This window comes from Pongo abelii, chromosome 11, assembly GCF_028885655.2.
Source record: "Pongo abelii isolate AG06213 chromosome 11, NHGRI_mPonAbe1-v2.0_pri, whole genome shotgun sequence".
NCBI classification, from domain to species: Eukaryota; Metazoa; Chordata; class Mammalia; order Primates; family Hominidae; genus Pongo; species Pongo abelii.
This window is the reverse complement of record NC_071996.2, coordinates 144,130,823-144,152,287: the sequence shown is the minus strand read 5'-3', so window position 1 is coordinate 144,152,287 and position 21,465 is coordinate 144,130,823. Positions and strand designations below refer to the sequence as shown.

At 45.1% G+C, this 21,465-nt stretch overlaps 1 protein-coding gene across 19 annotated transcripts in view; it reads left to right on the top strand.

The window, feature by feature from the left end:
* The window catches only part of ANKMY1 (ankyrin repeat and MYND domain containing 1), a 100,365-nt gene that overhangs the window by 13,591 nt on the left and 65,309 nt on the right, over positions 1 to 21,465 (top strand). For 18 of the 19 annotated variants that reach the window (XM_054550114.2, XM_054550109.2, XM_054550110.1 and 15 more), the window contains one exon: positions 20,249 to 20,721. In XM_054550114.2, the coding sequence (XP_054406089.1) occupies positions 20,249 to 20,721 (473 nt within the window). Of the gene's footprint in view, positions 1 to 4,855; positions 6,983 to 20,248; positions 20,722 to 21,465 lie in introns of those variants that run through there. The other variant, XM_054550120.1, reaches the window with a different exon arrangement.

Sequence of the window (21,465 nt, the reverse complement as noted above, 5' to 3'; positions counted from 1 at the left end):
CACCAACACCACTATACATTTTGTGCAATTAAGAAATTCACTTCAGGCACATGACCAGTAAGTACCTTAGTGCTAGTGCTATCTATGCAGAAGCACAAATACAGTGTGAAACAAAGCAATGCAGGCATTTACGTGATATTTGGCTCCATGTTAAATCTGGCTTCATGCTTAACTCTATTAAAAAAAGAATTGCTGGCCAGGCGCAGTGGCTCACGCCGGTAATCCTGGCACTTTGGGAGGTCGAGGTGGGTGGGTCAGGAGGTCAGGAGATCGAGACCATCGTGGATAACACGGTGAAACCTTGTCATTACTAAAAAAAAAATACAAAATAATTAGCCGGGCATGGTGGCGGGCGCCTGTAGTCCCAGCTACCTAGGAGGCTGAGGCAGGAGGATGGCATGAACCTGGGAGGTGGAGGTTGCAGTGAGCCGAGATTGCACCACTGCACTCCAGCCTGGGCAACAGAGACAAAAAAAAAAAAAAAAAAAAAAAAAAAAAAAAAAAAAAAAAGAATTACTAAACTGCTAATGTATTCAATGACAATGTTTCTTAATTTACCTTCATCAAGAGTAAGACCTTTAACTTTGAGCAATTTTTTTTTCTTTTTTTAAAATAATTGTTATTTTATTTTTTTAAATTTATTTTATTATTATCAAACTTTTAAGTTTTAGGGTACATGTGCACAATGTGCAGGTTAGTTACATATGTATACATGTGCCATGCTGGTGTGCTGCACCCATTAACTCGTCATTTAGCATTAGGTATATCTCCTAAAGCTATCCCTCCCGCCTCCCCCCACCCCACAACAGTCCCCAGAGTGTGATGTTCCCCTTCCTGTGTCCATGTGTTCTCATTGTTCAGTTCTCACCTATGAGTGAGAATATGCGGTGTTTGGTTTTTTGTCCTTGCGATAGTTTACTGAGAATGATGATTTCCAATTTCATCCATGTCCCTACAAAGGACATGAACTCATCATGAGCAATGTTAATTAGCCAAACTTCTCCAATGTTCTGTCAGGTTTTAAAGAATATTTTACTATCTAAACTTTTTCAGCTTTCTATTTTCTCTGCATGTGCATGAAGATAGACACACAGAGAAACAGGAAAAAACTACATATGCTTTACACAGACCATCTGTGATATGCTTGGACTTCCTGTTTTGTCCTAAATTTTCTTTTCTTTTTTAAGTAACCAATCATTATAGGACAAAAATTTACTGTACAAGATTTCTTTCTTGTGAAAAATTATTATTTTTTCTTTATAACCTTCCTTAACAAATATATATCTTCATATTCGTAACTTTCTTCACATCTCTCTCCCACTGGTTCCTTTCTACTTTGTTTCATAAATAACCTTTTAAGTCTATAATTTGAATTAACCTTTAGATAACTTCTGAGTTGGACAAAATTATTCTTTTTCTCACTAAGAGCACATCTTCTTTGGTATATTTTATATACAGAATTATAATTAACTATAATTTTTATTCTTAGTAACCTTACATTTTAGTGAAACCCTAGGAAGCAAGAAGTCCCAAACTATCAGATATTAGCATTTTATAGATGAGAACAGTTCCACAATATTTAGAAACATATTTCCCCATACCATAACCTTTTCTTAATTGGAAATGACTTAGGTGTCTAATGAACATCAAAAATAATTGTAAAGTTTTAAATTACACAAAAAGTTCACCTATAGCACTTATATAATGTATATAAATACATTTTATTTTTAGCAGTTTATCTAGATTATTTATGTATCATTTATTTCCTTGTTAACCATTTTATAACCTGTGAATATTACGTATTCATCTAAATAAGAAACTTAAAGTTAACTGGATGGGTATTTTCACCAATAACTCAGAAGATTCAGCTGCTTTCATTAAAGTAACAACATTAAATTAGTCGTACTTATAAAAAAATTCACAGAAGATAATTTTGTTTTGGCTGAGTTTATAGTTTTATAACCTTCTGTCCCAAACCCTGATATCTCAAAATATCTAGCAAAGACAAATATAAAACCCAGATAAAAATACATGCTGACAATTCTGAAGACATTTCTATTTTTATTTTACCTATAATTTCTTTCTTTTTTTTTTGTTTTTTTTTTTGAGACAGAGTCTCGCTCTTATCGCCCAGGCTGGAGTGTGGTGGCACAATCTCGGCTCACTGCAAGCTCCGCTTCCCAGGTTCATGCCATTCTCCTGCCTCACCCTCCCGAGTAGCTGGGACTACAGGTGCTTGCCACCACACCCGGCTAATTTTTTTTTTTTGTATTTTTAGTAGAGATGGGGTTTCACTGTGTTACCCAGGATGATCTCAATCTCCTGACCTTGTGATCTGCCCGTCTCGGCCTCCCAAAGTGCTGGGATTACAGGCGTGAGCCACCGTGCCCAGTCTATTTTACCTATAATTTCAAAGCCAGTTTGTTTAGTGAAGATTGAAGGGGTGGGTTGCCCCTCCACACCTGTGGGTGTTTCTCATTAGGTGGAGTGAGAGACTTGGAAAAGAAAGAGACACAAAGTATAGAGAAAGAAAAAAGGGGGCCCAGGGGACCGGCGTTCAGCATACGGAGGATCCCACAGGCCTCTGAGTTCCCTTAGTATTTACTGATCATTATTGGGTGTTTCTCGGAGAGGGGGATGTGGCAGGGTCACAGGATAATAGTGAAGAGGAGGTCAGCAGATAAACACGTGAACAAAAGTCTCTGCATCATGAACAAGGTAAAGAATTAAATGCTGTGCTTTAGATATGCATACACATAAACATCTCAATGCCTTAAAGAGCAGTATTGCTGCCCTCATGTCCCACTTCCAGCCCTAAGGCGGTTTTTCCCCTATCTCAGTAGATGGAATATACAATGGGGTTTTATACTGAGACATTCCATTGCCCAGGGACGGGCAGGAGACAGATGCCTTCCTCTTGTCTCAACTGCAAAGAGGCGTTCCTTCCTCTTTTACTAATCCTCCTCAGCACAGACCCTTTACAGGTGTCGGGCTGGGTGACGGTCAGGTCTTTCCCTTCCCATGAGGCCATATTTCAGACTATCACATGGGGAGAAACCCTGGACAATATCTGGGTTTCCTAGGCAGAGGTCCCTGTGGCCTTCTGCAGTGTTTGTGTCCCTGGGTACTTGAGATGAGGGAGTGGTGATGATTCTTAACGAGCATGCTGCCTTCAAGCATCTGTTTAACAAAGCACATCTTGCACAGCCCTTAATCCATTTAACCCTGAGTTGACACAGCACATCTTTCAGGGAGCACAGGGTTGGGGGTAAGGTTACAGATTAATAGCATCTCAAGGCAGAAGAATTTCTCTTAGTACAGAACAAAATGGAGTCTCCTATGTCTACTTCTTTCTACACAGACGCAGTAACAATCTGATCTCTCTCTCTTTTCCCCACAGAAGATTTACTTAAATCTCGTGAAAACTGCTTGGACTTACTTGCTTAATTAATGAAATTGAAAATTAAGTAAACAATTTACTTAATTATATAATTTACTTAATTTCAATTCATAAATTAATTTATGTGTTGAAAATTGCTTGGACTTATTTACTTAATTTTTGAGTGCTCTTTCATTTACAAACCAACTCGGTAGACTCAACATATAACATAATAAATGTATATATATATATATATATATATAAATACATCTAGACATGTACACACACACACACACATTCAATTGCTTTTACCTTGGAACTCTAGCCGTGAGATAGCAATACAAACTCACCAGTCTACAAATTTGTTTACATGGCTGAACTTTGTTAGTCTCAATAGGTAATCCAGTGAAGGCTGTGGACCAAAATTTTGGGTAAAGCAGTTTCCATGGCAGTTTGAATTTTTTTTTTTTTTTTCTTGAGACGGAGTCTCGCTCTGTCGCCCAGGCTGGAGTGCAGTGGCGCGGTATCAGCTCACTGCAACCTCCACCTCCCAGGTGCAAGTGATTCTCTGCCTCGGCCTCCAGAGTAGCTGGGATTACAGGTGCCTGCCACCACGCCTGGCTGATTTTTGTATTTTTAGTAGAGATGGGGTTTTGCCCTCTTGGCCAGGCTAGTCTTGAACTCCTGACCTTGTAATCCACCTGCCTTGACTTCCCAAAGTGCTGGGATTACAGGCAGAGCCACTGTGCCTGGCCCCCTTTTTTTTTTCTTCTGAGGTGGAGTCTTGCTGTCATCCAGGCTGGAGTGCAGTGGCACAATCTTGGCTCACTGCAGCCTCTGCCCCCTGGGTTCCAGCGATTCTCCTGCCTCAGCCTCCTGAGTCGCTGGGATTACAGGCGAACGCCACTACGCCCAGCTAATTTTTGTATTTTTAGTAGTTGGGGTTTTGCCATGTTGGCCAGGCTGATCTCAAACTCCTGACCTCAGGTGATCTGCCCACCTTGGCCTCCCAAGGTGCTGGGATTACAGGCATGAGCCACTGTGCCTGGCCAGCAGTTTGATTTTTAAAGGCCAAACCTCCCCAGACCCCAAAGAGCACTTAGGCCAAACAGCACCCCAGAAGAACATCACCTGAAACAGACTAATCTGGCCCAACCCTGCTTAAAACAGCAACATAGGCCCGGCGTGGTGGCTCACGCCTGTAATCCCAGTGCTTTGGGAGGCTGAAGCAGGCGGATCACGAGGTCAGGAGATCGAGATCATCCTGGCTAACATGGTGAAACCCCATCTCAACTAAAAATACAAAAAATCAGCCAGGCATGGTGGCATGCGCCTGTAGTCCCAGCTACTTGGGAGGCTGAGGCAGGAGAATGGTATGAACCTGGGAGGTGGAGCTTGCAGTGAGCTGAGATGGTGCCTTTGCACTCCAGCCTGGGCGAGAGCGAGACTCCGTCTCAAAAAAAAAAAAAAAAAAGCAACATAAAAGCCACATGGAACTTCATCTTGCTTTCCCATTGAACAGCAAACTCTGAATTCCAAAGAATATTGGGGCCAAAAAGTATTACAAAAAAATATCAGTTTACTGAATTTTAATTTCCCATGGCACACACACAATCACCAAAAGACAATCCAACTGCTGCGGCAAGAAGCCCCAAGAGTGTCCCAACTGAAACAGTCAGGGTGCTTCCTCTCTTCATGGATTGGGCTTGGTCACCCTGCACACAAAAATTCCTTTGGAATTTCCCAAATTAAGAAGAGCTGATCCTGCTGTCTGGCACTCAGAAAAGATACTTTCCCAGGCACACACATAACACACAGTTACAAACAAGCCCTCAGGAGTGTCCATACTGAAACAGTTGGGGTGCTTTCCTCTCTTAGTTAGTTGGGCTTGCTGAACCTGAAAATGGAATTTCCTTTAAAAATTTCCCAAGTTGAGAGGAGCAGATCCTGCTGTTTGGGCCCACAAAGGACACTCACTTGAGTGATGTCCTTTGATGCAGATGTCAAATTTCAAAGACAGTGCTTCTGAGGTGATCAGGAACGCTTCTGGGGCTGGCAGCAGTGAGGTCAGAGAGGGACGGAGACTCTCATCTCCAGCCAAAATTGGGCTGGCAGCTGTTTAGGAGGGCTTCTGAGACTTCAGGCCTTCAGCAACTGATCCACAAGCAATGTGTTCCTTGTCAGGGAACAAAAATCTGTTACTGAAACACCACGGGTTCAGTCTAGGTCCTGCTGCTCACCCTGCAGAAAGCCAGTCACAGACCAGGAGTACTGCAAAAGAAGGCTTTAATCAGGTGCTGCAGCCAAGGAGACTGGGGCTCAGTCTCAAATCCATCTCCATGACTGACTGGAACTAGGGGGTTTAGATAGCAGGGAAGAAATGTAACAATGGGTAAGAAAACAGGAACTCAGGAGGGGTAAGGAAGCAATCATGGTGAATGAGGGGCCTGGAGTCTCATTGGATGCAGTGATCTGGTGAGTTTCAGTTCTTTGATACTTTTTGAGAGACCTGGGCTTCCTTTCCTGAGGAAAGAAGCACATAAAACAAAGTTTCAAGCTTTAAGACCAGAAGGGTCGATTTCTGTGTTTATCCTAAAAACTGTCTATGGGGCTGTTGGGTCAGTTTCATGACCATGGCTCAGCGAAACAATCTCAGGGAGTCCTGAGAAAGTGTGCCTGAGGCAGTCAGATTAGTCTTATGTGTTTAAGGGAGACAAGAACTAACGCAAAGACCTAAATCAGTACGTGGCAAACACACATTGGTTAGGTCCAAAAAGGTGGGATGTCTGGAAGAGGAGGCTTACAGGTTATAGGTGGATTCAGGGACTCTGTAATTTGCAGTTGGTTAAAGGCTCTATCTAAAACTTGGAGTCAACACAAAGGAATGTTTTAAGTTAAGGATGCTACATAGCAAGATTGATGGCCTGCAAGTGTGGCCTTGCCATGCATGGCTTTAGGTCCTGTTTATAATTGGGTACTTATTGCTATAGAGAGTCTGTTTTGTCAGCCTTCTGGTCTCTATTTAACATTAGTGCTGGTCAGTTGTGTCTAAATTCCAAAAGAGAGGGGGTATAGCAAGGTATGTCTGACTTCCCTTCCTGCTATGGCTAAGCACACAGTTTTTCAGGTTTTTCTGGGGTCCTCTTGGCCAGGAGGGGGTCCATTCAGTCTGTTCAGGGGGATTAGGATCTTATTTTTAGTTTACAATCAAATCACACAATGTGCAGCCTTTTGAGTCTGGCATCTGACACTTAGCATCATGCATTTGAGATTCATCTGTTTGTTCCAGGAGTTTGTTCCTTTTATTGTTTAATACATTTTCATTGTGTGGAGCTACCATAGTTTATTCCCCTGATGAAGGACATTTGAGTTGTTTCCAGTGTTCGGCAATTATGAATAATCCCATTGTGTCCGGAATTGGTGGGCTCTTGGTCTCACTGACTTCAAGAATGAAGCCGTGGACCCTCGTGGTGCGTGTCACAGTTCCTAAAGATGGTGTGTCCGGAGTTTGTTCCTTCTGATGTTCGGACGTGTTCGGAGTTTCTTCCTTCCGGTGGATTCGTGGTCTCACTGGCTTCAGGAATGAAGCTGCAGACCTTTGCGGTGAGTGTTACAGCTCTTAAGGCGGCACGTCTGGAGTTGTTTGTTCCTCCTGTCCGGAGTTGTTCGTTCCTTCCAGTGGGTTGTGGTCTCACTGGCCTCCGGAGTGAAGCTGCAGACCTTCGTGGTGAGTGTTGCAGCTTAAACGCAGTGCGGACCCAAAGAGTGAGCAGCAAGATTTACTGCAAAGAGCGAAAGAACAAAGCTTCCACAGTGTGGAAGAGGACCCAAGTGGGTTGCCCCTGGCTGGCTCGGGCAGCCTGCCTTTATTCCCTTATCTGACCCCACCCACATCCTGCTGATTGGTCCATTTTACAGAGAGCTGATTGGTCCATTTTGACAAAGTGCTGATTGGTGGATTTACAATCCCTGAGCAAGACACAGAGTGCTGATTGATGCATTTACAATCCTCTAGCTAGACATAAAATTTCTCCAAGTCCCCACCAGATTAGCTAGATACAGAGTGCTGATTGGTGCATCCACAAACCCCAAGCTAGACACAGAGTGCTGATTGGTGCATTTACAATCCTTTAGCTAGGCACGAAAGTTCTCCAAGACCCCCACTAGATTCAGGAGCTCAGCTAGCTTTGCCTAGTGGATCCCGCGCCAGGGTCACCAGCGGAGGTGCCCGCCAGTGCCGCACCACACGCCCACACTCCTCGGCCCTTGGGTGGTGGATGGGACTGGGAGCTGTGGAGCAGGGGGCAGCACCTGTCGGGGAGGCTCTGGCCGTGCGGGAGGTGGGGGCGTTCGGGCATGGTGTGCTGCAGGTCCCCAGTCCTGACCTGTGGGGAGGCAGCTGAGTCCCCGGGAGAATTCGAGTGCAGTGCTGGTGGGCTGGCAGTGCTGGGGGACCTGGCACACCCTCCACAGCTTCTGGCCCAGGTGCTGAGCCCCTCACTGCCCGCGGCCGGTGGCGCCGGCTGGCGGCTTTGAGTGTGGGCCCCCCCCCACCCCCCCCCCCCCAGCCTGCACCCACCCGGAACTCGCACTGGCCCATGAGCGCCGCCCGCAGCCCCAGTTCCCGCCTGTGCCTCTCCCTCCACAACTCCCTGCAAGCAGAGGGAGCCGGCTCCGGCCTTGGCCAGCCCCAGAGAGGGTCCCCCACAGCACAGCGGCAGGCTGAAAGGCCCCTCAAGCACGGCCAGAGCGGATGCCGAGGCAGAGGAGGCGCCAAGAGCGAGCGAGGGCTGCTAGCACGTTGTCAGCTCTCACTATTGTTAAAAGAAAAACTTAAGCCAAATTAAATTTAAAGGAGTTTAATTGAGCAATGAATGATTCATGAATCAGGCAGCCCCCAGAATCACAGCAGATTCAGAGAGACCCCAGCGCAGCCACGTGGTGGAAGAAAATGTATGGACAGCAAAAGGAAGGTGAAATACACAAAAGAGAAGCAAGGTACAGAAACAGCTGGAGTTGCAGCTCAGTGTTTGCCTTATTTGAACATGGTTTGAACAGTGGCTACATTTGATTGGCCAAAGCTCAGTGATTGGCACAGGTGTGGGGCTATGATCAGTTTACACCTCCACTTGTTATAGTTCACAGTGTGCAGAAAAACCTTTAGGCCAAACTGAAATATGTAAGGAGGCAGCTTTAGGCTAAACTTGATTTAACACCATTATAGACATACACACTTAGTTATTTTTGTACAGGTCAACATGAAGCACAGGTCTCTGTGTCACTTGGGTAGATACTTGGGAGTGGGACTGTGGGGTCATGTGGTGACTGCTTAACCAAGTGGCTGTTGTCAACCTAAAGGAAGAGACTGAGGCAAAATTTAATGTAAGTAGAGTTTTGAGGACTGCAGGGTTTGAGGACTGCAGCCAGAAAGAAATAAATTCAAGTTGCCCTGAATAGATGCTCCAATTAGCAGCAGTTACAAGTGAGGTTTTAAAGGAAAAAAGAAGGGGAAATTCTTAAGTTATTTACCAAGAATTTACATTGGTTCATTAACATCACAGGAGCTATTGACTGGATATTGTTTTTTGTATCGGAAATCCTAATCCTAAACATGAAGACAATAGGCGAGGGTCACATTGTGGAACTTGTGATAACATTTTGGTTAACTTACCAGCAAATCTGGAAACTATAGGTAAAGAAAGGAAAAACAAAAGGCCTTGAAACAATTACCCTGGGCCTGGCTGCAGGTCAGGGTGGGGGCCTGACTGAAGCCTCTTGTTGGTCTCTCTGGGCCTCATCACTTTAGCCAACCTCACGTTCCTCAGGCTGCTGTGAGATACTTTTTTTCTTGCTGTGCTGTTTTTTTCTTTTCTTTTTCTTCTTCTTTTTTTCTTTTTCTTTGAAAGTGAATATTTGGCTGGGTACAGTGGCTCACGACTGTGATCCCAGCATTTTGGGAGGCTAAAGCAAGAGGATTGCTTGAGCTCAGGAGTTTGAAACTAGCGTGGGCAACATAGTGAGACCCTCTCTCTATTTATTTTAAAAAGAAAAATAATTTTAAAAAATCAAAGTGAATATTTAGAATGAGAAAAAATTACAATAAATTATACATTTAAGAAAGTGGCTACATGCAATAAATATTATAGAATCCAGGGAAAAAGCATAGTCTTTTTATTAACTGCCTGATCCACCTCTATAAAACTTCTTCTATATTTTTTGGCTGTGTAATCTTTAGCTGCCTCTTCATATGTAATATTTTCTTGTAGAGAAGAGAAAGGCAATGCAATACATCTTATGTTACTGCTCAATTGTTTTTTGTTTGTTTTTAGAGACAGGGTCTTGCTCTGTTGCTTCGAGGGTTTGAATCTCTGAATTCTTATTACCCCTTGGTCTTGTTACTGTTACTTTAGTTTTAGCCTCTCTAGTAGTCATGCAGTGGCATTGCATTGTGGCCTGAAATGGCCATTCCCTAAATGAGTGGTGATGCTGAGCCCCTTTTCATGTTTCTGTGCCCTCTGTTTTTCCTCTGGCTAGTCTTGCCAGGGAGGTGTCAATTTTATTCATTTTCCCCAAAGAAACAGCCTTCAGCTCAGTTGAGCATGCCATTTGATTCTATTTTCTTATCCAGTTCATCGATTTTTTCCAAAAGAAAAAAAAAGAATTTGCTTTTCTTTTCTCACTTATTGATATTCTACTTTTCTTCTTATCTGATGTACATATTTAATGATATATATTCTTTCTAAGCATGGCTCTGTAATCCAAAATTTGGTTATATTATTTTCATTCAGTTCAAAATATATTCTCATTTCTGTTGTGATTTCCTCTCGACCCATGGTTTATCTTACAGGAGTATTGCTTAATGTTCAGGCTCTAGATAGTTTTTTGTTATTGATTTTCTGCATTCTTGTGTGCCTTGTATGGTTGCAGTTCTTTGAAACTTAGAGACTTGCTTTATGACCCGGACTTTGGCCAACTTTTTAAATGTTTTTGTATTTGTGAAAAGAATATGCATTTTGCAGTTAGTGAGCATAGTCTTTATATGTGCTTGGGTCACTTTTACTATTTGTGTTATTCTTTACTGTTTAGGGGGGTGTGGTGGGGGTGGGGGACAGGATCTTGCTCTGTCACCCAGGCTGGAGTGCAGTGGCATGATCGCAGCTAGGACTAAACTCTGATTTTTTAAAAATCTTGCCCAAATTCCTACCGAAGGGGTCTAGGGAGTAATGTCCTACAAACCATAAATTCTTACCAGATGGGTTTTATTTGACCCTATATATCATGACTTACTTTCAATCTGACTCTGGTGTAACATTATGTGACAAGAAAAGAATATTTATCCCCAAAATACATTTCCTTGTCATACCTTCAAATTGCCCTGCAGTCTCTTGTGGGAAAAATCCACGTTCTATAGAGAATCCCCTTTCCCCTTTGTTTTCCTTCCTTTCTTTCCAGATCCAGGAGATAATCATCTAAGAGCCAGGCACCCTTTTAGGTCCCATAAGAAACATTTTACAACCTGCTCTTTCTCTGAAATCTGCTATCTTGAGAGATTCCTCTGCACAATAAAACTTGGTTCTTTATCCTAACCTGAACATTCCTTTCCATTGATCCCAAGTAAACTGGGTTCAGATAAACTCAACCAATTGTCAACCAGAAAATATTTAAATTTACCTATAGCCTAAAAGCCCCCACTTTGATTTGTTCCACCTTTCTGAACTAAACCAATGTATTTCCTAAATGTATTTGTTTGATGTCTCATGCCTCCCTAAAACATATAAAACCAAGCTGTACCCCAACCACCTTGGGCACATGTTCTGAGGACCTCCTGAGGGCTGTGTCATGGGCCGTGGTCACTCACATTTGGCTCAGAATAAATCTCTTAAAACATTTTACACAGTTTGACTTTTTTCATCGACACAGCTCACTGAAGCCCTGACCTCCCAGGCTCAAGCAATCCTTTGCCTTAGCCTCCTGAGTAGCTGGGACCATAGGCATGCACCATCACACCCTGATAATTTTATTTTTGTAGAGATGGGGTCTTGCTATGTTGCCCTGGTTGGTTTTGAACTCCTGGGCTCAAGTGATCCTCCCACCTCAGCCTCCGAAAGTGCTGGGATTATTGGTGTGAGCCACCATGCCCCATCTTGTCTAAATCTGATATGCTTTTTTTGACTGCTCATTCCATTGGTGACTGAGAAAGGTATGTTAGAATCTCTCACTGTGGATTTATTATTCTTATAATTCTGTCAAATTTTGCTTTATTTATTTTGAGACCATATTGTTAGAAGAGTCAAACTTTTGAATTAGTATATCTCCCTGTAGGTTGAATCTATTATTATTATGAAGTGATCATCTTTGAGACAGGGTCTTGCCGTGTTGCCCAGGCTGGGGTGCAGTGGTGCGACCATGGCTCGCTGCAGCATTGGCCTCCTGGGCTCAGGTGATCCTCCCACCTCAGCCTCCCTAGGAGCTGGGACCACAGGCATGCATCACCATGCTGGGTTAATTCTTTTATGTTTTGTAGAGTTCTCACTATGTTGCCCAGGCTGGTCTCAAACTCCCGGACTCAAGTGTTCCTCCTGCCTCAGCCTCCCAAAGGTTTAGGATTGCAGGCATGAGCCAGTAAAAAAATCTCTTGCCATGGTTTATGACCCAAAGTCTAATTTGTAGACATTAACAAGGCTACATTAGCTTTCTGGGATTACAGGAGTCAAGTCCTGCCTTCTAGGCGAGGATGCATATCAAGAGCCCCAATGGATGCCCGAAACTGTGGATAAGCTCCAGTGGATGCCTGAAACTGTGGATAGCATCAAGCCTTATATATACTAGGTTTTTTATATCTAATAATTGAAGTGGCTACTAAGTGACAAGTAGGTGGGCAGTGTATGGAGTGTGGAGACACTGGATAAAGGCATGATTCACATCTCAGGCAGGACTAGGCAGGATGCTGTGAGATTTCATCTCGATATGCAGAATGGCATGTAATTTAAAACTTATGAATTGTTCATTTTTGGAATTTTCCATTTAATATTTTGGGAGTATGGTTGACCATGAGTAACTGAAACTGTGGAAAGCAAAACTGCAGATACGGAGGGACTCCAGTATTTTTCCTGTGATGCGTCTTTCTCTATAACTTTACTTTCAACCTTTCTGTTTCATTATGTTTTAGATATTTCTTCATTTTACATTTTTTTGTATTTTTTTCATGATGCATCACTTTACCTAAAATAAGTGTGTGTGTGTGTTTATTGAAATCCAGCCCAATAATTGTCACTGGTCATTTAGACCTGCATTGTCCAATGTGGTGGCCACTAGCCATGCATGTCTCCTGAGCACTTGAAATGTGGCTGGGCCAAGTTCAGGGGTGCTGTGAATGTGAACCACACACCAGATCTTGAAGAATTATTAAGAAAAATCGAATATAAGATACATCAACAATTTTGAATATTAAATATATGTTGAAATGATATTTTAGAAAGATTGAGTTAAATAAAAATATTTTAAAAAAATAATTCTACCAGCTTCCATTTGCTTACTGTAAAAATTTTAAATTATACTTAGCTCATGATTTTTCTTTTGTACAACTCTGATTTTAGACCATGTACATCTCATAGTAATACACTTGCTTTATGCCTACTATCTTATTATGCACTTTTTCTTTGTTCTACCTGTTATACATTTCTTCTCTTTTTTCTCATCTTCATTTGGGTTGATATGGTATTTAAAAAAAAAATCTTGTTTTCACATTATCACTTCAAAGTTATACACTCTTTTTCTATTATTTTAGCAACACCCTAAAAATTACAGCATGCATTCTTGATACACTAATTCTAGTATTTATAGATACGTTTAATTTTCTAGGAAAATGTATGAAACTTAGACTATTTTTTAACTCCATTTATCCCTTTTTGAATTCTACGCTGCTATTGGGATCCATTAAAAATATATAAGGGGCCCAGGTGTGGGGGCCCATGCCTGTAATCCTAATACTTTGGAAGGCCAAGGCAGGAGGATCACTTGAGGCCAGGGGTTCAAGACCAGCCTGAGCAATAGTGAGACCTCGTCTCTACAAAATAAAAATAAGAAAAATTAGTTGGGCATGATGGCGTGCACCTGTAGTCCTAGCTACTCAGGAGTCTGAGGTGGGAGGCTCGCTTGAGCCCAGGAATTTGAGGACATATATAGGGGGGATTGGAGGAAACTTTGGGTGGTGATGGATATTTCTGTGGCCTTGATGGTGGTGATGGATTCATGGCTGTAAAGTTACTCCTAAACTCATCAAATGTATACAGGTATGTGCAGCTTTTTACATGTTAGTCATACCCCCAATAAGAGTGGCTTTATATCTATGTCTATCTATCTAGTCTCTCTGAGAACTTATTATAGTCAGCATTTTTAGATTTACCCAAGTATTGTCACCTTCTCTGCTCTTACTCCTTCCTGTGTTTCTGGTCTTTTATCAAGAGTCACTCTCCCTGAATTTAATTAATTACTTTTTTTGTACAATTGCTTTCCCCAAAGTGTCACTTTCTTTCTGCCTGAAGAATACCCTTAGAATTTGAATGTGTATTTGAAGATGGTATTCTGTCAGTTTTTGCTTGTCTGAGAATCAGTTGTTTTTGCCTCAGTTCTTGAAGAATATCCCCACAGGACAGAGTTCTAGGTTGACAGTTATTTTCTTGAGCACAGTGAAGATTCTACTCCGTTGTTTCCTGGCTTCCATCTTTGCTGTTGAGAAGTCAGCTGTCAGCCTATTGCTCTTTTGAACATATTCTCTCTCTTCTTTGGCTGCTTTGAGATTTTGTCTTTCTTTGGTTTTCTACAGTTTCAATGTGATGTTTCCATTTGTGGATCTGGAAAATTCTCAACTATTATTTCTTCAAATATTGCCTGTGCCTCATTCTCTCTCCTCTCTCTCTGGTACTCCAGTTGCAGGTATGTTAGACCTACTCACAATACCCTCTATGTCTCATTTCTGTGTCTTCCATTTTTATATATTGAACATGCTATTCTTCCACTAAAATTATTTTCTTAGTATTTTTTCCATTTTTTAGTCAGTTTTATTGAGAGAAAATTTGCATGCAACATGATTTACTGATTTTAAGTAACCAACTCAGTGAATTTTGAGCAAATGCATATAGTCATTTCACTACCACCTTGATCATGATTTAGAATATTTCCATCAGCCCCTAGAATTTTTTCCAGCTCCTTTATAGTAAACCCCTACCTCCACCCTCTAGCCATTGACAACTACTAATCTGCTTTTTGTCATTGTAGTTTCCCTGTTTCTATAATTTTATATACATACAATTTTACTGGGTGTAGTATTTTATGTTTGATTTCTTTTGCTTAGGGCATGATTCTTTTGAGACTCATACATGTTTTACATATTTCAGTCAATTTAAAAAAATTATGGGGTAGTATTCCATTGCATGGATATAACACAAAATTTTTATTGATTCACCAATAAATGCATATTTGACTTCTTCCAAATTTTTGGTTTCTATGAATAAATAATAAACAGCTGATCGGAAGTGGACATATATGTTTGTTTTCACTTGGATAAATACCCAAGAGTGGGGTTGCTGGTCAAAACAGTAAGTGTATGGTACATTTTATAAGAAATGGCCAAACTGTTGTTCAAAGTGACTGTGCCAGTTTGCATTTAGTCATCAAGATACGAAAGTTCCAGTTGTTTCACATCCTTGTCAACACTTGATATTGCCAGTCTTTTTATTTCAGCCATTCTCATGGGTGTATGTGGTATGTTATTATGGTTTGAATTTTTAGTGCTCCAGTGACTAATGATGTTGGACATTTTTTCATATTCTTATTTGTTATCTATATATCTTCTATGGTGAAGTGTTTGTTTATTTGTTTTACTGATTATTAATTGGGTTATTTATGTTCTTATGGACTTACAGAGTTCTTTATATATATTCTGATATTTATAAACATTTTATTCCAGTAGTGGCTTGCCTTTTCACTTTTCTTAACAATGACTTTTTTTTTTTTTTTTACTTTATTTTATTATTGTATTTATGTATGTATTGAGACAGGGGCTCACTCTGTTGCCCAGGCTGGAGTGCAGTGGTGTGATCATAGCTCACTGCAGCCTTGAACTTCTGGTCTCAAGCGAGCCTCCCAACTCAGCCTCTGAGTAGCTGCGCTTACAGGTGTGCGTCATCACACCAGCACAATTTGTAAATTTTTTTGTGGAGATTGAGTCTCCTGACACCCTTCAATGGCGATCAGAGTGTTAGTTTCTCTTTTTGGATTCTTTATGAATGTATGGATTTTAATATATTTGATGTGTTTCAGTCCACTGAGGTTATTAGGATTTGGATGCCCAAATTGTCCCATCCTCGGCCAGGGATGGCCTCTTTAGCTTTCGAGATTCTGACATATCTCCAGTAGGTGTTCCAGTGTTGATAGTTTTCTTTTTTTTTATCCTGGCATGTGCCTCTAGACATGAATATGCATAGCTTTCTTGCTTTCTGCTGTGGCAAGAAGTTCCAGGCTCCTTTGTACATTTTCTGCTCTGAACCTGCAATCAGTTGTTTATCTGTTGAGTGGGACATGGTACTTGGAGACCATAATTTGGGTGCTCATTACTACCACATTGGCTAGTTATTTCTAGACTTTTTCAATAGAACGATCCAGAAAAGACTCTTTTTAATGAAAAAATACATTTTCATACTGATGTTTCCAATTCCAGTTTAGGAGTACAGGCTTTTACTTTACAGCTGTGGTATTGCATTTCTTTTCTCTTAGGTGTAAAAATCTTGGTTTCTAATCATTGACAAAGTTCTTGTTTGCTTTTTCTCATAACATATGTATGGTTGCGTCACAATAATAAAAACCAGACAGAGCTATTGCTACCATGATGATGACTAGAAACAGTGCAAGGCTTCCCTGCTACTCTTTCTGTCCCCAGGGCTCGTCCCACAGCAATGTGCACTCATCCCCATGCTTGGGGCCTCATGGAATGATTCCTGTCTGGATAATCCACCACTGAGATGTAGAGCTGCATCCACTTGCTTTATTTTGCTTTCTTGGGATTCTGTTTTTAATATCTTTCTTTCATTTTGCTTTTTAATTATGCAAAAAAATTACATTGTTCCAAAGCCAAATCTAGAAAACAAGGTCTGGACAGAGGAGTCCAGCTTGGAGCCCTTTCTCCTCCATCTTGATTCCTCCCTTGCCACCTGTGCCCTTTTCATAGCTTGGGGCTCATCTTTGCATTCGCAAAGCAGTAGCAGTGTGCACACACGCTCCTTTCCTGTGGGCGGTGGGAGGTGCCCTCTGGGCCGTGACCGCGCTTCCATGTTCTCCTCCTTGAGGCCGACTTGCCTCTTCATGCAGCTGCTGAGGAAGGACTGAGGATGTGGGCGTTTCCCTGTCTTTGTTGTGCCATGCTGAGCTGTGGTGAAAAGTCTTGCACAGGAATCTTTCTGCACTTTTGCTGGTGATCTTTGGTCAGCCTTCCTAGAAGTGGTATTGTTTGGCCAAAAAGTAAATTTCTATCAAAATCAGGCTTTCTAAGGCCTGCATTATGTTGCGTCCCGTGGACACAGTCTCCTTTATTTAACCTTGGGGTTACTATGATTATTATCTGCTCTTGGGTATATTGCTGTGGTGACAAGTTTGTGACTGTGTCTGTGATGATTTCCTTATGACGGGCCCCAGAAGCAGAACCACGGGGCCCTGGTCGGTCTGTGATGATTTCCTTATGGCGGGCCCCAGAAGCAGAACCACGGGGTTCTGGTCGGTCTGTGATGATTTCCTTATGACGGGCCCCAGAAGCAGAACCACGGGGCCCTGGTCGGTCTGTGATGATTTCCTTATGACGGGCCCCAGAAGCAGAACCACGGGGCCCTGGTCGGTCTGTGATGATTTCCTTATGGCGGGCCCCAGAAGCAGAACCACGGGGCCCTGGTCGGTCTGTGATGATTTCCTTATGGCGGGCCCCAGAAGCAGAACCACGGGGCCCTGGTCGGTCTGTGATGATTTCCTTATGGCGGGCCCCAGAAGCAGAACCACGGGGCCCTGGTCGGTCTGTGATGATTTCCTTATGACGGGCCCCAGAAGCAGAACCACGGGGCCCTGGTCGGTCTGTGATGATTTCCTTATGACGGGCCCCAGAAGCAGAACCACGGGGCCCTGGTCGGTCTGTGATGATTTCCTTATGACGGGCCCCAGAAGCAGAACCACGGGGTCCTGGTCGGTCTGTGATGATTTCCTTATGACGGGCCCCAGAAGCAGAACCACGGGGTCCTGGTCGGTCTGTGATGATTTCCTTATGACGGGCCCCAGAAGCAGAACCACGGGGCCCTGGTCGGTCTGTGATGATTTCCTTATGACGGGCCCCAGAAGCAGAACCACGGGGCCCTGGTCGGTCTGTGATGATTTCCTTATGACGGGCCCCAGAAGCAGAACCACGGGGCCCTGGTCGGTCTGTGATGATTTCCTTATGACGGGCCCCAGAAGCAGAACCACGGGGCCCTGGTCGGTCTGTGATGATTTCCTTATGACGGGCCCCAGAAGCAGAACCACGGGGCCCTGGTCGGTCTGTGATGATTTCCTTATGACGGGCCCCAGAAGCAGAACCACGGGGCCCTGGTCGGTCTGTGATGATTTCCTTATGGCGGGCCCCAGAAGCAGAACCACGGGGCCCTGGTCGGTCTGTGATGATTTCCTTATGACGGGCCCCAGAAGCAGAACCACGGGGCCCTGGTCGGTCTGTGATGATTTCCTTATGACGGGCCCCAGAAGCAGAACCACGGGGCCCTGGTCGGTCTGTGATGATTTCCTTATGACGGGCCCCAGAAGCAGAACCACGGGGCCCTGGTCGGTCTGTGATGATTTCCTTATGACGGGCCCCAGAAGCAGAACCACGGGGCCCTGGTCGGTCTGTGATGATTTCCTTATGGCGGGCCCCAGAAGCAGAACCACGGGGCCCTGGTCGGTCTGTGATGATTTCCTTATGGCGGGCCCCAGAAGCAGAACCACGGGGTCCTGGTCGGTCTGTGATGATTTCCTTATGACGGGCCCCAGAAGCAGAACCACGGGGCCCTGGTCGTAGCCCCCTGACCTCAACATTAATCATGGGGGCTGTTTTCTCGCTGCTGCCTCCTTGCCCATGGCCCCCTTTTCTTGCTCTACCCCCAAGGTTTTCCCGGCCCATCTGATCCAGTGACTTACGCCTCCTCAGGGGCTCTCTGAAGCTCCTGCGGCGAATGTGCAGCCCCCTTGCTATGCCCACCAGGCCCTCCAGACCTGCCTGGAACCTGCCTATGGCCCAACCTCACCTGTCACTTCTCTCCACCTCCACCCCACTGAGCCGCCCCAAAGGCTCTTCTGGAAACAGTCCCACTGCCCAACTCCCTTGCAAAGCAAAGCCAGCCTGAGCACGCTTCCCTTCATTTCATTTTCTGCCTCCTCTTCCAGGCTGCAAGCTGCTTGTGGGCAGGGGCCTCATGAAGCCACACATCCCCAAGCACCCAGCCTGGGCTTGCAGCTGGAGATGCTCAGGCGGGTGTGTAGCATGGGTGGTGTATTAGGCCATTCTCACGTTGCCGCAAAGAAATACCTGAGGCTGGGTAATTTATAAAGAAAAGAGGTGCAGTTGGCTCATGGTTCTGCAGGCTATACAGGAAGCATGGCTGGGACAGCCTCAAGAAGCTTCCGGTCATGTTGGAAGGTGAACGGGGAGCAGGCACATCATGTGGTGGGAGCAGGAGCAAGTGGGGGAGGAGGTGCCACATGTTTTTAAACAAGCAGATCTCACGAGAACGCCCTATCAGGAGGGCAGCACCAAGGGCATGGGGCTAAACTGCTCATGCAGGATACACCCCTGTGATCCAGTCACCCCCCACCAGGCCCCACCTGCAACACTGGGGATTACAATTTGACATGGGATTTGGGTGGGTTGGGATTTGGGTGGGGACACAGATCCAAACCACATCAGGTGGAGACCTCTGAGATGGGAGTATTCCTATTCCATGGATGAGCATGCGGGCCCCAGGGAGGGAAGCGTCCCTGCTGCCCACTGTTGCAGGCCTCAGTGCCTTTTCCTGTGCTGTCTCCTCTGCCCACCAGGCCCTCCAGGCATCCTTCAATGCCATCTCTGGAAGATGCACCTCCCCTGGGCAGCAGGCCCCTGACTGTGCTCCCTGCCCTGGGCACCTGGCAGTGGCCGCTCACTGGTTGTTTTGTGAGGCCCTCCTGGGTGCTTTCTTCCTCTCTTGCACTGTGGCCTCCACTGCCCACATGCAAAGGCCTGGGAGCTGCTGGGTTCCTGGAAGCGAGGATTGGCTCCCCTTCTTCCTCTGTCCCCCTCTTTCTCCTTCCCTTCGCTCCTCCCCTCCTCCCTTTGGCCTCCTTTCCTGCTCTTCCCTCCTTCCTCCTCCTCCTCTTCCTTTCCTCTATCTCCTCCTCCTTCTCCTGCCCCTTCTTGGGTCATACCTGACCTGCTGCCTGCATACTTCCTCCCCACCCACTGCTGCCCCAGCCTGTCGGGGTGTTTGGGCTGGGTTCCCTAATTGAACCCAGATCTGGCACCTCTGACACGCTTTCACCATGAGACTTCCATCATGTCCTCACCTCAGAGGCCATTGAGACCTCCCTGGCTGCCCCCTTGCCCCTCCATGCGCTCTCTGGAGTGCCCTCCTTCCTGTTCCTCGGAAGAGCTGGTCCGCCTCGGTCCCTGGGCAGCACAGCCTAAGCCTCCAGAGATGTTTACTGGGTGAATGCATGCATTTCTTGGGAAAGTTTTCTTTTTTGGGATTTCTTTTGATGTTACAAACATGATCACATGTGCAGCCGGGTTGCATCATCTCTCCTCGGCCTATTGCGTTTCCTTGGCAGGGGCTGTACAAAGCGGACCAGCGGTTTGGGCCAGGCGTCGAGACCTACCCTGATGGCAGCCAGGACGTGGGGCTGTGGTTCCGAGAGCAGCTCATCAAGCTGTGCACCCAGATCCCCAGTGGCTTCTCCCTCCTCAGCTACCCTGAGTTCTCCAGCTTCATCACCCACAGCCCTGCCAGGATCAGCCTCTCAGAAGAGGAGAAAACAGAGTGGGGACTGCAGGAGGGACAGGACCCCTTTTTCTATGAGTATAAGCGGTTTCTTCTGAATGACAACCTAACGCTGCCTCCAGAAATGTATGTCTACTCGACCAACAGTGACCACCTGCCCATGACAAGCTCTTTCCGCAAAGAGCTGGACGCCCGCATCTTCCTCAATGAAATTCCTCCGTTCATTGAGGATGGAGAACCGTGGTTCATAATCAATGAGACCCCTTTGTTGGTCAAAATCCAGAAGCAAACTTACAAGTTCAGGTGACTAGTCTGCTACTGCTTCTCCCCTAGGGCCCTGCACTGTGCGGGCTGCCCTAGGCAGGTTCCTAAGGTCCCCGGCCAGCTGCCACTGACAGTGCTCCCTCAGGGTGACCTAAACACACTCCTCCCATTAAATGACTGGTGTGGGTGATAATGAAGGGAGGGAAAGCCCCTGCTGACTGGAGCTGGGAGGCAGGCCGGGTCCTGGGGCCCTGGATGTCTGTGCAGGGGAATGAGGGTCTCAGGATCCCACCTGCCCACTCTTGGGGACAGGAGTGATCAGAAGGTGGTTTGGTGAACATGCAGCTAGGGGAGTCCCGAGGCTGGTGTGGAACCTGGCGGGGGATGTGGCTGGGGAGAATCTCCTGAGCCTGTGGAGCTAATGGTGAGTCCTGGCCCTGGGCCCTGTGCATTTCCCCTTGTGCAGGCCATAGCTAGTGCCCTGCCCCGACCATTGCATCAGCGCCTAGGTGTTCTACGGGCCAAGTCTCCTCTCGGTTGACATGGAGAGCAGGGTTTGTTCTTACTGTTATATGGTGGTAAGGGATCTGCCTGAGAGCCAAGGGTGGGAGCACAGGGCAGTAGTGGTGTTGGGGCCCTGTGCTCCCACCCTTGTGGGACAAGCCTTTGACTTGTCCAAGGATGGCGTGAAAAGATGCTCTGCTCTATTGGTCTTCCGAAAACCCTCCTACCCTACCCAGAGCTCCAGAAAAGTCAGCCACTACCTAAGGAGAAGTGTTTAAT